Source organism: Manacus candei, unplaced genomic scaffold (assembly GCF_025592945.1).
Source record: "Manacus candei isolate 608988 ecotype Guabito, Panama unplaced genomic scaffold, ASM2559294v1 h1tg000014l, whole genome shotgun sequence".
Taxonomy (NCBI): Eukaryota; Metazoa; Chordata; class Aves; order Passeriformes; family Pipridae; genus Manacus; species Manacus candei.
This window is the reverse complement of record NW_026138062.1, coordinates 22,407,007-22,422,393: the sequence shown is the minus strand read 5'-3', so window position 1 is coordinate 22,422,393 and position 15,387 is coordinate 22,407,007. Positions and strand designations below refer to the sequence as shown.

The following is a 15,387-nucleotide window of genomic DNA, read 5'->3' as shown; positions in this document are numbered from 1 at the left end:
GTCCTCATGGTCCTCTGATCCCTCTGGAAGTTAAGTCAAGGACCAGGAGTAGCCAAAGCCTAATGAGTGTGAAGTTGGTTTTGGGCAGCTCAGCTCCCCCAGCTGTGAGGTTGTGAGTGTATGTGCCCCAGCGAAGGAGGGGATGGGAATGTAGCTGCACTGACTTGGATTGACTTAAGTCAACACAGGACTGCTGCCTGGGAGACCCTCCCTGGGAGGGAGAGATGGGAGTAGGCTCACAGTCAAGCTTTAGAAATGACAGAAGGGAGATGTTTGCCCAGGGGAATGTATGGAATCTGTCACAATTTAGGAATACAGAGTTTGGGACAGCAGTAAAACTGGATCAAAGAAGCTCACTCTGAAAGGGCAAAGAATTTAAACCTCTCACCCAGCTTTCCTTGTAGTAAATTATTACCTCCTCATTTGCATTCTAGCAAATGAACCCTTAGTGATTTTATATTATCTTGGAGCCGTCCTTGTAAAGAAAAGGTGCAGACAGCTCCAAAGACCTGGTCAACTGGGAATCCAAACACATGCAGGCACATGAAGACGTTGTCAAAACAAGTTTTCTTCCTTTGCAGTAGCTAAAGATGAGCACAGAAGAAGGGCCTTTGAAAAGCAAGGATCCAATCTGATGTTTTTTTCTCATAAATTCCCTAGGAAAATTTATGTGGATGGAGTTACCAGTGAGAGAAGAGCTGTGATATGATCTTACTCGGAACTACTTTTGTTTTACAAAATAGATTGCAAGCAAAGACGCTCAGGACAAATCCAGCAGCAAAATACATGTTTGCCATAGTGAAGACTTAATTGAATTCACATATTATTGTGGTACACAGCAGCTTGTTTTCCAATAGCCTCAGGTACACTGAGACAAGAACTGCTCTATTCAGAGCTGTGAGTACACAACATATAAACATGTCTCTTGAAACAGCATCATTTTATTGATCTCTTTCCATAAGGAAAGGTTAAAGCAATCTCTATTCCACTGTCACATTTTGCAGTGAATGGATGGGTGTTGCTGTCTAAAACGGGTAAAACGGAAGACTTTGTCTTCTGCAGCTGCCATGCCAAAAGGATTTATTTCTAAAGGCATTTAAAAAGCTGAAGGAAGATGTCTGCTGAACGTAAAAGGCAGTGTGAATTAAACAGAACTCTGCTGGAGGGCTGGACCTTTATAAATTCACCTCTTCTTTGGACAACACTAAACATTTTTTTTCCTAAATTTATTTCAAACCTTTTTTTTTTATTATTTAGAAGAAACTATTCTGCCAAGAATGTGGACCATTTCTCCTTTTCCTGAATTAGCAGTGTTGCCTCCATAGTAGATTTTACAAATGCTAAATGCTGAAACAGGTATATAAAATCTGCAATATCCCTTTAATATAGCTATAAATAATAAGTCAGGCTTTTCCTACCAGTTACATAACATGCTATTTATTGAGTCACAATATTTTAAAGGCTTCATAAAATTGCTGTTGGATAATTCACTGGACATGCCTCCTCAACCTACCATCATGTGTGCAAATGATGGTAATCAGGGGTGATATAAAACCATGCAGTTTGAGACAGACGTACCTCAGATAAAATAAAGAACAAACTGCCCTTATGTACAATTTCAAACAACTGGCACCTAAAATAAGATGTTCTAAAGATGAACAAAATTTAATCCTGCAAAATATTATAATTGCTTATTATAACATACATGTATAAGTGATGCATCCAGACATTTAAAGGGGCCAAGGGTCATTCGTAGGAACATACTTAACCTCCATTATTAAGATAAGACTGACAATGTGGCTTATATTATCTCAGTCACTCTCACTCTTTTCTTTAATAAAGCACTTCAGAGGAAGCGCGAACAGATGACATTGGAGGAGGGCTTTGAAACATGGCTGTTAATTTAAATGGATTTCCCGACTGTGCAATGGGCCTCCCGTTTCCCCCTTGACAGGGAATGATTCACTGCCTGCACTTTATGGGAAACAGAAGGAGGCAGGATGTCCCATGCAAGCATAAAAAGCTGACAAATACCTGCTGGCACTTGTCTGTCCTTTCATGAAGGATAACTTCACTACTTGCTTGGTACAGTCACATACCCAATACTCAGCTCTTCTGCATAAGAAGGCAAAGTATTTTCTACCTTCAGTCATGCTGTTAAGACCAATGAGACAATCAGCATCATCCGTGATAGCAAAGCGTACCACTCATGGGGAAGTAGGATAAAACAGCCAAGGAAAAGCTCATATGACTAATTCACAACCATATTTATTAGAGAACTAAACCAAGCATCATCAGAAAAGTGATCTTGAAAGCCAGGAATTGCTCTCCAGAATTTGCACTGCAGTTAGATAGCAGAAGGGAACTTTAGTTTGTAAAACCCCTTTGCTCAACAAGCCTGATGATCCTGTTGGTTCAACACTTTGTACAAGAAACCGCTCACATTTGCAGCATATATTGTTATGACCCTTGCAGGCCTTGCAGTCCAAAAAAATTTACTTTTATAAAACCAGTCAAGAAAAGGATAAGGAAAAGAAAGAAAGAAAAAAGTGATAAACTGCAGATTTCTCATTGCACACTATACAGTTGTGTGTTCTTCTATTTTTTCAAATGGTTCCTCTTTTAGATATGAGAAATGTATGCTATTTTTGCAGACATACCAAACATTCAGCTTTGTACTGAGAAAAATTAGCAGCATCTTGCAGATTGTCAACTGTTTTACAGAATTGAGTCAGTGATATTTTAAAACAATTACAGCATTTTCCTCCAAGAGGATCACTTTCTACCTAGCCTATTTTCATTACATTTGCAGGAATGCAGTGACTCTAGGAACAAAACTACAGTTTCAATTTGTTTGCAATTTTGCAACGTGCTCAGTTTAAGCAAGTTTAAGGGTGAGAAAGCATCACTGCCAGAGAAGATGGGAGCATGTGCTTCATTTCCTTAGGAAAGTAGCCTAAAAACAATGCCTGTCTCCTTTTATAGCCTTTTCTGCTGAAAAGTAAAAGTCTGAGTGATTGTACTTAAGAAGACATTCTAGAAGCATATGCCTCCATATGGCCTGATTTTGTATATGAGATTCCATGGAAGAGCAGAAACCTGAAGGATTATGTTGTTGGCGGAACAATGTGAAGTGGACCTCGCTGAATTGATCTGGACTATGATTCTATTAATTTTGTTCAGGAGATTTTACATTTGCTTTAGATGCATTATAATTCTTATGTTTGAGATGCTCTTCAGTAAAGGTATTGGGCATCTCTGTTCTTCCATTAAACACTGAATCTGTCCAGAACTAACTTGAGACTGGCCATTACTGTTTTCTTTATGGTTAAAGAAACATGCTCTTAACCTTGTTTAGGCTTATTGATACAAAAAGGGTATTAAATTTATTTACATTTCCTTTTCAGGCTACCATTAAATAACATTTGGAACTAATATCTTTCAGTACAAGAAATTATTTTCTTGCTTTCAGATAACTGGAAGAGAACACAAATAAGGACAAAGAAGTTTGGTCTTTTCCCATGATAAAGTACTGCTGTGTGCACTCTGGGCAGATAGAAGGGCAGAGCATCTTTGCATGTCCTGAAGCTTATATTCACTTGTGTTCTGTAAGCTTAAGCATTTCTGCTCAAAGAAACACATAAAAACAGAAAAAAAGGAGCAAATCTCACTAAATTGAAATCTTAAAAGTCTTAGATTGAATCCTCCCTTACTGAAACGTGTAATGTTTCTTATCCTTTCACTAGCATTATTTTTCAGGTTGCTAGAAATAGATTATTGTCTTTATTTCCTTGTGGGAATGAATAATGCTCTTTGGCTAGACTGACTGCTGAAACATTTTTTCCACTGCTCCACACAGCCTGTGCAATAACCACAGAGCTCCTAGCCCAGCTGCAATTACCTTGAATTTGTGCTCATAATTCTCAAAAGCTTCCATGACCATGCAGACAGCCTCCATGGAGCGTTCCAGCCGTCCATCCACCCCATTGAAGCGGTACATGCTGCCAGAAACATCCACCACCAGGCGCAGGCGTTTGGGTTTTTGCTGAGGGCTCCCAGGCTGACAGGGAAACACAACAGAACGAACCCCAGTATTAATGGGAAAGCTAAACATCAGTAATAACAAAACATTTTAGAAAGTGAACCCAATGCGCTTTGTGGAGCTAGAAAATTGTATTCAGCAAACACTCTTTTTTTTTTTTTGTAAAGAACAAAAAGATTTTAACTTTGTTTTTATTTCAAACCAGTTCCTTGACAGATATCTTAGCTCATTCTTTCCCTTCACCTTCAATGACTGGAAACAAAATACCTCAAAAAATTCCACACATTTGTCAGGAAAATACTTTTTCTATTTCAGCTTTGATTCTTCACATTTTATTTCAGCATAAGAGACTCTCAAATTTGCTCTTTCTGCCAAGGTCCATAATGGAAATGCTTTTCCTTGGCTTACAGTACTAACAGGGATTCGTATAAGACTGTAAAAACTTGTCTGCTGAGGTTAATAACATTCCAAAAATGTTTGAAATCTTGTTCTGATTAACTACTAGTTTCTTCTTTATTCTAACAGTGAAACCATTATTTTTTCCTGAAAACAAATCCCATCTGTTTTAACGATTTTTGGCACAGTACATTTAAGATAGGTGTTTTATTTAGCATGCAATGAGATGTGTCTGGATTCAAGTATGAGGCTATTGAAGATGATCTAGCAAAACACCCAGTCACATTATAAACAAATAACTAAAATTTTTCTTTTATCTGTAAAGCATTTGTGTGCTTTATTCTTTTAATTATTCTTTTTAAAAGCTGTGGCATCCCTGCCCTCAAAAAACATAAGGAAAGAGAAACCATTAAATCAAACATTTATTTTGGTTTTTATGCACAAACTTAAGGCATCTGTTTTTTTTTCCTTACTGAATTATTTTTACAAAGCCTTAAAACTGATACACAGACTAAACACATTTTGAAACAAATGAGAACTGAGGCTTCAATCACTTTTCCCTTATTGATCTTTCACACAGGTAGTGCCAAGTCCCGTAAATTGTTCAAAGCAAGAGACATCAGGATCAAACAGCATAAAAAATAATACCAAGGATTCATCAAATGCGGGTAGCTGATATGCAAAAAGATGCTGTACTCAGCTATTTAAAAAAAAATTCTTTGTGTGGTTAAAAACTGCAATCTGTCATTAAGTATTAGTGTTAAATATTATGTACTAGCCCCACAAGTTTTAGCCAGGTTTTGTTGGTCTGATTCAAGTGGTTTCTCTGTTCCTGACTCACATAGGTTTAATCATAATGCCTTCTAAGGAATGGCTGAATTAATCCATTGGAGAATCAACTTTGTCATATCTTAATGGTTTTTCCTCATATTTTTTTTTCCATCATAATTTTTATTATTGCAAATCTAAATATCTGAAGAAGTTGAAATTATTTGCATACCATGGAATAAGGAAAAGACATTTGCAAAACACTCTTTTTTTTTTTTAATTTCTAGAGTATCAGCATATTTGTTAACAAAAATTAAATTAGTGAGAAAATATCTTCCTTTTTTTTGGTAAAAACTAACAAAATAAATGTTTTCTGCTAACTGCCTTATGGTCATTAAAATACAAAATAAGAACATAAAAACTGTTTCACTGGATCAAAACTAAGCATTGCCTAGATCAGTGTTCTCTCTCTGAGGGTGGCCAACAGGAAATATGCATGTAAGACTATAAGAAGAGGTAAAGCAAATTTTCCGTCCTGTGGTTGCCTCTGTATCAGGGACAGCCCAAGCCAGAGATGATTCTTCCGAGTTTCTCATCCCTATAACTCACTCAAACTCAAACACAGATACTGTATAGCCACTATGAAACCAGCAAACTGGTTAAGCTCTTCTCCACCTTTCCCTGTTTCTTGTTGGATACTTACTTGTGGCTCAAGTTCTCCCCGTCGTTTATATATGGCTTTTTCTCCTGTCAGCCCATCAATGATTTTGGCATCATCTAGCTCTCCAACAGCTTGGTGTCTCAGCCATTGTCTTTCCTTACCCTTGGCCTACAACAGAAAAGAAGTCTTACGTCACTCAGTGATGTGAGTGTATGTTAGACAATTTAAGACCTACTGCAGATCACACATGCATTAATTTTCTTTGTAACAATGTGATAGTTTTGGCATAAGTCAAAGAAATCCAAACACATGTTCATAGCTGTCCTGTTCTTCTTCTCTGAAGGAAAAATTAACACTGACAAAGAACACGTTCCCTCTGTAACTTCGTCTTTTTTAAGTTGTTTCATATATGGGAGTTTAACTGTGGACTGCAGAAATATTAACTTTTCTTCTTTCAAATATGCTGAAAATCTGTGTAGCAAGCCTGTTCAGAAATACATACAACCAGAGGGACACACATAACTGACCATTTGTTATGTATTCTCAATCCAAGCAGCACAAGAAAAAGTCATTGGGTGACTTAGATATAAAACTAAGCAGTATTCACCTTAGGCAATGGTAAATGCTTTCTTTTAAAACAGTATTAATAATGAACCAGTTATATATTTAAAAAATCCTACTTTTAAAATCATGGTACTCAAAAGACAGTCCATTAAATACTTTTTTTGTTTTAGTTAAAGGGACACTAGTTATCTACAGCTTGACTTGATGAACTTGCATTACAATCCAGGAACTCAAATATTCAGGGTACTCCTACCACAGAGCATGCAATGCATATTGAAGACTCAATGTTATAAGGAACATATTTAAGAATGTTTTCAAAGGATAGCTTCATCATGGTTCATAATATGCAATTTCCATCTAAAGACAGTAAAGTCTGTATATACAGGTTTCATCATTTATTTAATTTCTGTTTAGATCTACACGTTGAAATTGTTCACCCTAGTAAGGATGCACATCCTTGCTGATTCAGCAAGGAAAGACAATTTTGAATTTACACACATATAATGCTTTTGCCCTCTCAGCAAATTGTTGGTTACCAATTGGAGGAAAATCAAATATCCAGCAGGACACAAACTGCCTTAAACATTGGTTTTCAGGAATGAAAAGCAATTGCTCTCTGTTGAACAGTTAGTCATATATGACAAATCCTCAGTGAACTGCAGGCCTGGGATTTGAAAGGATAAATCTGAGTTATGTATGCTCTGAGCAGGCAGATAATGCCTTCTTAAGGCTCAGAGAATCTTTGATTTTGGGTTAAAATTTATGAGGTTTTTGTTTTGGTGTGTAAGATGAAGGTGTTCTGGACTACAGCCTATTGTCTGTAATTACTCAAGAGTAATTGACTACTTGCCTGTGAAAATAAGTGGGCAGAAAGACTACAGAACCACAGAAAAATGTTTTGATTAATTAATTTTAGAGTAGAGAATTTACATAGCTATGAAAAAGACAGTTTTTTTAATTAGGTAGTGTCAAAAGCTTTACAAATGCTTCCTGATGGGAGGCAAAACCAATGCTGATACATGGAAATCACTGAAGGGGAAAGTGGAAAGCGTTTCTTAGGTTATGAATTCAGTCAGTTGTGTTCTCTGATACACTTCCATGATGCTACAGTCAACCTCACTTTAACCAGCTTTGGCCGTAGGGTATCCATGAGTTTGTTTGTACCACCAACTAGTAGTTTCCACTATCATTAAATATGCTTGGGATGAAAGTTGAAGTTCCTTCTTCCATTGGATTGATTCCTTTGTTGCCTTCAGTGTTGTGTAATATCACAAAGAGACACTCGCAAACTCCTGGTGACTTCTACATCTCCCACCAAAATGTTGCACTGTAGGGAGGTTTCCTGCTGTGAAAAAGCCAGTGGCAAATTTCAACACTCCAGCTAACCACTAAAAAAGTGCTCCTGGAGACAACATGCTGCTGAGTAAGCAAAGCCTTTTTAAAATGAATCATGCACCTTCCAGGGTGATGCAGCTGAGATGACTTTGTTCTTAGTCATCTCAACCACTCTAAGTACTGGAACAGAGGTAGATCCTTAACATTTCCTTAGCACTGGTGTTTTGTCAAATTTTTGTTATTAGCCTCCTTTCAGTAGGCAGGAGGAACAAACAACAGAAGATTATAAAGATTCAGCATCATTGAGCAAATAAATTCTCAACTAGTTTCACTATTCTTTTCACTGCCAGTGCTTTACCTTTGTGGCTATTTGATGTTCAAGGAACAGCAGTGTGAGAAGACTTTTTACTACGGAGAAAGTTAAAAACAGTTTAATATCTTTTGAAGCTTATGCAACAAAAGCCAGTATTTGAGCTGAAATTTTATTGGAGGAACACAGAGTTGACATTCTCTCCTAAAATAGGAAAGAATGCTGACAAAATCTGATCTAACCTCTTTCCAAAATAATGCTAAAATTATTTAGGCTACTTAGCACCTACCTCTTCCATGCAGAATTTCTCTTAGGAATTCTTAGAATTCCTAAGAGTTTATTTCCTCTTATAAAAGCTGAAAAAAAATTCTCTTAAGCATGTGTGTTATAAAATGTGCAAATATTGCATATAACAAAGAAGCTCCAAAGGATTTTTAATACGTAATTTTCACATGTTTAAAACCAATATAAATTTAAAAGCACCTACAATTTTAAGAGAAAACTAGAACTAATACATATATATCTTCCTTTGATATTTGACAAGAAAGGGCATATAACACATTACTATTTCAATACACTGCAACCCTATAGATAAAAAAATATATTCACTGTGTTGCTTTTGAAATTAGAAAAATGTGCTAGACACCATATCTTATCAGCATGGGAGTGGCCGATCACAATGCACCACTGCAGTAATTCTTTTCACTGGAAGCATATTCTTTTCACAGGCATATTTTCAAAAAACCCTGCAAATTACAACTGTGATGTCTGTAAATGTCACAGAAGAAGATGTGCATGTGAAGTGATCACATCTAAATATGTAACTCGTAATGATATGGGATGGTATGAAACACTGCCAGTTGTGGTCTGCATTTGTTTCTGAGAGAACGTGACACAAATGTTCCCTTAGCTGTTGAAATCACAAAACTGCTACTGACAGGACACAGGGTTTTTCACATTTTCAGTTCTCTGAGCCATGTTTACTCTAGGACTGCCACTATTTTATTCTTGCTGCTATGACCAGATAGTTCCCACATGGTCTAAATCAGACAGAGCCCAGCAGGCTCTGTTCCAGTGTGGGGACCTACATGAAGCTCAGAAGCTAAAGGGACAGTTGCCCCTGATTCCTTCTGTAATAATCAATTAAGAGAGAAGTACTTTCTGGAAAGCAAGTCACCTAACATTTAAGAAGGCCTTTCTGAGTTACTGACTGACCATAACCTTTTGAATCTGTAGCTCAGACAGACAAGCTTTAGGAGAGAGAGGAAGGCTCATCAGTGACCAGATTTCCTGGACTTCTGGCTTTGCTACTTCTACAGAAGATAAACAAAAACCCGTAAAGTTTTGTTAATGTTGTTCAAAGATCTGATAGAGATCAGTGAGTTATAAAAAATAAAATGAACAATGAAATTACATTCTCAGACTATGTTTATGTATCACTTTCAAGGATCAGTCTATTCCAAACATCTCTTCTGCTACTACTAACTTTTGGTGAGCTATCTGGACCTGAATCCCAGACTCTCGATTCTGGGAGGTAAAATTTAACCAAAGGAACATATTTTAAACAAACCCACAAAACTAACAATAAAAAGGCATATGTTGAAAAGAAAATCCAGGTTAAATAAACATGGGCACCATATTTCTATTATGTAAAAACAGACTGAGTTTGAAACAAAGTAAACTCAAAAATTTTTTAAAAGCCAAGTGTGTTCTCTACTGAGAAGGTAATTTGGGATTTTCATAAAGTTAAAAGCACATAGACATCTGAGCTGCAAAGTTTACTGGAATGGACTGTGCCATTGGCTTCTTATTTGAGATATGAGGAATGTCTGACTGGTAACAGAAAGAACACCATTCTAGTTGAGAACCTGTGGTGTACATAGGGCTAGCCAGAAAAAAAGAGGCACAGTTCTTCATCAGGGTTGAATGAATTACAATGCTGAAGAATCCAAAGAAATTTTTTCCCTCTCAAAAAGATCACATGAAATTTGCTTGGACTCAGCTTTCCTACTAACAGAAGGCACTTTGCAACTAAGTAACTCCTGTTATCATTTATCTTAATTTTCCTACTGCATCTTCTAATAAAATCCCTACCAACATCTGTATAAAAATTTAAAAAGTTAAAAATCTGCTTTCACTATTGCTCTTATTCTGTGATCTAGCTTTTCCAAATTCAGTGATTTGTTTCTTTCATCATAGATTCCGTTTACTAATTCTGTGGTTAGCTATTACAGACTTTGGCAGGAAGTTACTGAAGTCTCATAAAATACTGAGGCTTATAAGATTTTGCCTTGATATTAAAATGACCTTTCTAACAAAGCAAGAGAATAGGTCTCCTTATATTAAAGTATGTTATATTTTGATTATGATTAACATGATCCCTGAATGTAACACTTTTGGCTCCAAGGGATAAATAAGGCAGATTAAAAAAAGACTTCAAACTGAAGATTCACTTATTCATTTCCCACTCACAGTATGTTTCCAATAGTATGTGTGCTAGAAATATGGTAAAAAAAACAACTAGATATAAATGATGTAGAAAAATCCTGAGACTGACATCCAAATTTTTCCAATAGAAACCTGTCTATGTCCTGTACTGAGACACATATTAAGAGCATGCATCATCTACTCACGTCCATCTTAAATGTTCATTATGTGAGGAGTTCTCTGAATTGGTACATTCATAATAAAACAGGCTAATAAAACTGGTTCTCTGTGTATATATGCGATGGTAGTAATGTTGTTGTAGCTACAAAGGCCTAAAGATATAAGTAAGACGAAGAAATGTTACCCTTCTTACTTGTAATACCAGGGGATTGAGTTTCTTGACCCATTTGGAATCTGTTTATCGTACAAAGTAATTTCTTTCTATATGTCAGTTTTATTGCTGAAGACACAGCACAGTGACTAAGTAATAAACTAAGGTATATATACACTAATGGTTAGTAGTCTTCAGTAGAAATACTTATAATCAAATATATCTTATAAGGAGTAAATTAATTTTCCTTTAATTTTCACTGCAGATTGCAGATTCCTCCTAGAAACAATGCACTTTCAATTTTATCTAACCTGTATATGAACACTAGTATCAAAAAACCCCAGAAAAAACACCACATCAATTATCAGAAGAAAGGCAAACTGGTGGTTTTGATCTTAGGAGATTTGGGCTATACCTATCTTCATTAGCAAGAGTCAAAAACAAACCTGAGAAAAATCCATGTTTTCAGCTGCATATGCAGTAAAGCACTGACCTGGAGTAGGTGTCTCTTTTAATTTACACTGTAGTGGAGTGTTTCTTTCAATTTGCACTGGAGTGGAGTGTCTCTTTTAGCATTTGCGCTTCTCAGCTAAAAAAAAGTCTTTTGGACAAGAGGTAAAGACAAAGACTGTGCTCTACATATCTTCACAAATTCTTTTCATACTGTATAGTAGTATTTTCTTTCACAAAATTGTGCTCCTGAATAAGTAATCTCTGTGGTATGGGAATACTGTAACTTGTAGAGATGAGCACTGGGACCCACTTATAAGCAAGCTTCTTTTAAATTAGTAATATGAAACTGTTTTTCCCAACCATGATTATAACCTGAATCTGCTTTTAGCCTCAAAGGTATGATCACCACACAGTAACAGAATAGTAGCAGGATAGTATTTGGGGCCTAATGTAATGACCTCACTGTGTTCCTTAATTAGGGAATCTGAGATTACCTGCAGATTGTCTAAGATGATGCGGAGTGACTGAACTTGGCGTCGAACTGCTCCGGAGAACCTTTCGTAAGTTGATGCATCATATTCACTCATCTGAATCTCTTTCAATCTAAAGCAAAGAACAAGGAACTAAGAAAACTTAGAAAACAAGCATATCTTACATTTATTTAAGTAAACTGAAAGTTTATGTACTTGATAACAGGGAAATTCAGATGGCAACAAGCACACAGAAGAGACAAATTAAAGAAGTGGCAGCTGCTTTTGTGATTTTTTGACAAGGCAGGTGTTCACCAATGTCTACAGGGATTGAATCACATCAAAACTTATTAAAGTTACTAATCCTTCTACTTTCTCCTAATCTGCTTTAAAGTTTGAGAAGTAAAGCAGATGTCCTGAAAAGTGATCAAATTCAAAATGTTTTATTGGCTCAGGTGTTGCTATGTGTACATAAAAGGATCATGAGTGTCTATTCATTACTTCACTGTCGGAGCATTTTAAACATATCCTGATTCCTGCTTTAGCACAAAAGTTAAGTAAAGACACACTATAAAATCTGTCCCTGAAAACCTACAAATAGTAACTGTCTCAAATAGTTATCTTTGTGCTTCATAAAATGAAGAAACCTTGAAACAAAGAAGTTTTAAATGAACATTAACAAAAATGTACTCTCCCATACAGAAAATGAGTCATGTCACTGAACACTTTCCTGTCTAGAGAGCACAACACCTGCACCATGAAACTAGATATAGGCTTTTTCTATAAGTTTGCTCATTTCAAGTTCTGTATCATTCTTAGCATTGTAGCTAAGCACATCCTGCTAAAGTGGTGAAATTCACAATTGGAATGTTATTACAGAGGTCCAACTGCGAAGAAGGAGCAAGGAGAGAGGTGGATGTGCCAGGACTGTGTGCTGTTCCATATTGTCCATGACCCAACAACATGTAGCAAAGCAGCAGTTGTGTATCTGGCTACTCTACCATCCAGCATGTGGTTGGTATCAGTCCTGAGTAAAAACATATTGGCCTATCTGTACCCAGCTCATTTCAAACAAGCACTTCATAACAGCATAATTTCACTCATGGTGTTTTGAAAATATTGATTTTTAAATTAACTATAAATGAATAGCAAAGTATGTATAGGCTAACTATATTTCTAATTACAAGTTTTTTAATACCATCACAAGTTACTTGCCTGGAACATAAAGTATATGTGAAAACTACTGTTTAGACTAGTCCTTCAATGACGATATTAAAATCAAATATCAAATCTTTGTTGTCTTTAGTGATTATGTCTTTTTATATTTAAAATTTTGTACAGTCATTATAGCCAACATTCATTAGAGGCAGGAAAAGGGAACTTTCAGGCCTATGCACTTAATTTCATGGATCCTGCCATCCGAGTTCAGCGTCTTCAAATCTATGAAGAAAATATTTTTTTCAAACAAAAAGAACCTCACACACAGTTTTACTTTGTTAAACTCTACATCAATTCCCACTAAAAGCTAGTTCAGAAAAATACCATAAAAAATACTGCCTCTATTCAAGAGTAGCTGCTAATTTCATTCTAGTCAAATACGGCAATTTAAAATGTTTATGACAAGAAATATTACCTAGCCAGGAAAATAATCAATAATTTTCATATGAAAATTCTCCCTTCCAGATAATCCTGTATAAACAAAACAGTGAAATCTGCAGTTTCCCTTACGTTTTTTCGTCAGCCTGAGGACTCCAACCTCCTCCTCCCTGTTCTTAACTTTTACCTGTTAGTTCCCACAACTATCCAGGTGGTACAGAACAATAATTCAAGTCAAATGTGGTTTCGTAATAGGCTGCATTTACAGCTGGCACATGCCAGCTCACTTGGTTTTTGCAGGACATAAATTGTTACCTCATGTACAGATAATCAGATTTTACAGGACACAGCTGCACTGTTCCCACAGCATGTAGCAGTATCCAGGAGTTTCCTCTAACACAAATTTGCTAAATGACCACACAGGCAGGTAGAAATTCATGAAAGGATGCCACATGTGCATATGGACATATGCAAAAAGAGATGTACATTATCTAAGGCCATACATATCAATTGTTTCTATTATGAAGCAGCTGAGAAGCAATTTGGAAGAATGGGGATGCTTTTTTCAATGCAAAAGTACCAGAGGTTGATTAGACAGTTCAGTTGGTGGAAGAAATCTGAATCTCAGTGCACAGGCTGGGAAATAGTTGATTAGTAATCACACATTACACTCATGCTGGGAAGACCTGTTGTTCATGTAAAAGTGCCTGCTGAGGCTTAATAGTTCAAATCATCTCAACTTTTGGCTAGAGACCTTTCAAACAGAAGAAATTTGCTTGCAATGGTCCATTTTGACAGACATTTCTTAGGTGATAAACTCCTAACAACATACAATCTGGATTCATCTTAATTCACAGAAATTTTCATATGGTTTATCCCTTTTTAAAAAGATAAATATTTACATCACTCTCCTTATCCACCTAGTCATGTTTTACTCTACCAAACCACATAGTCATTTTAACAGTGTAGCTTAATTCAATAAAACATTCTATACATCTCGTCCAGAACAGTTAAACCTGTGCTGGTAAGATCTGTTAAATGAGAATGAACAGGGTAATGTAGCTGATAAATGCAGTTAAGACAGAAAATTCTTTTTAGCCATCTTTTTCAAATTCTTCTGGGAAATGGAAAGGAAAATAAAGATTTTCACATTACCTCTGTTTAAAGGCCTTTTCACCCATCTCTCGAGCAGCCCTCTTAACCTCTTCAGGAACAGCATCTTTTTCAGCCTGAGATACTTGATAAACCCTGTGGCCTGCATCCAGTCGATATGGCCCACCTTTGCCACCTAACCCAGCAGTGTCTCTCCCACCTAACATGGTTGAGATAAAAAAATCATTAAGAATATGCATTTGATAATAAATAAACCCACATTTTCTTTAAAGCTTCCATTGCCATATCTACAGATGTTCCAAAAATGCTGCCAACAATCCATAGTAGAAGTATTTCTTGCCAAAGATTTTCAAAGCCAAACAGCTATCATGGCAAGGAAGAACTCCCATGGAATACTCGTGTTTATAGTCCCTTGTGACCAGATTCATAACGGTTTCTACCTTGTATAAAGGGGACCATAGAACATATAAATCTTGTACATCTCCTCAAAGCTCCTGGTCCTTAAAGCTATTCATCCCTAGAATTTGTTGGTTTAAACTGTTTCAAATCCACTTTATCTAGTGATCACTATTATGCCCTTTTAGAATTAGGATGCACTTTCTGTGTACTTCTTGCCTACACTACCTAAATTGCTGCAGCTACAGGGACATCTAAAAGGATGGCAAATGGCTCAGTCTATTTTCTGTGGCTGCAAGTTTTTTAGTTCTCTGTATGACCAATGAAAAGAAACAAAATCTAATTGAAGAAGAGATCTGCTATATACAGTTTAAGTTAGACACTGCAAGTACTTATTTTCACTGGCAATAAAGCAACCCGGTATTGGATAAAATAGCTCTAGGCAGAGGATGGCTTTATAAAACCATTTTTGACTCACACAGCATCTCCCTTAGATATCTGGCAATAATGCATTAAAAAAAACAA

General features: G+C 36.3%; 1 protein-coding gene across 1 annotated transcript in view; it reads right to left on the bottom strand.

The window, feature by feature from the left end:
• VWA8 (von Willebrand factor A domain containing 8) overlaps positions 1-15,387 on the bottom strand; it is a 185,190-nt gene that overhangs the window by 11,505 nt on the left and 158,298 nt on the right. The window contains exons 39-42 of the mRNA XM_051778665.1: positions 14,509-14,665; positions 11,782-11,890; positions 5,910-6,035; positions 3,902-4,060 (exon numbers count right to left, since the gene is read on the bottom strand). Of these exons, the coding sequence (XP_051634625.1) occupies positions 3,902-4,060; positions 5,910-6,035; positions 11,782-11,890; positions 14,509-14,665 (551 nt within the window). The remainder of the gene's footprint in view (positions 1-3,901; positions 4,061-5,909; positions 6,036-11,781; positions 11,891-14,508; positions 14,666-15,387) is intronic.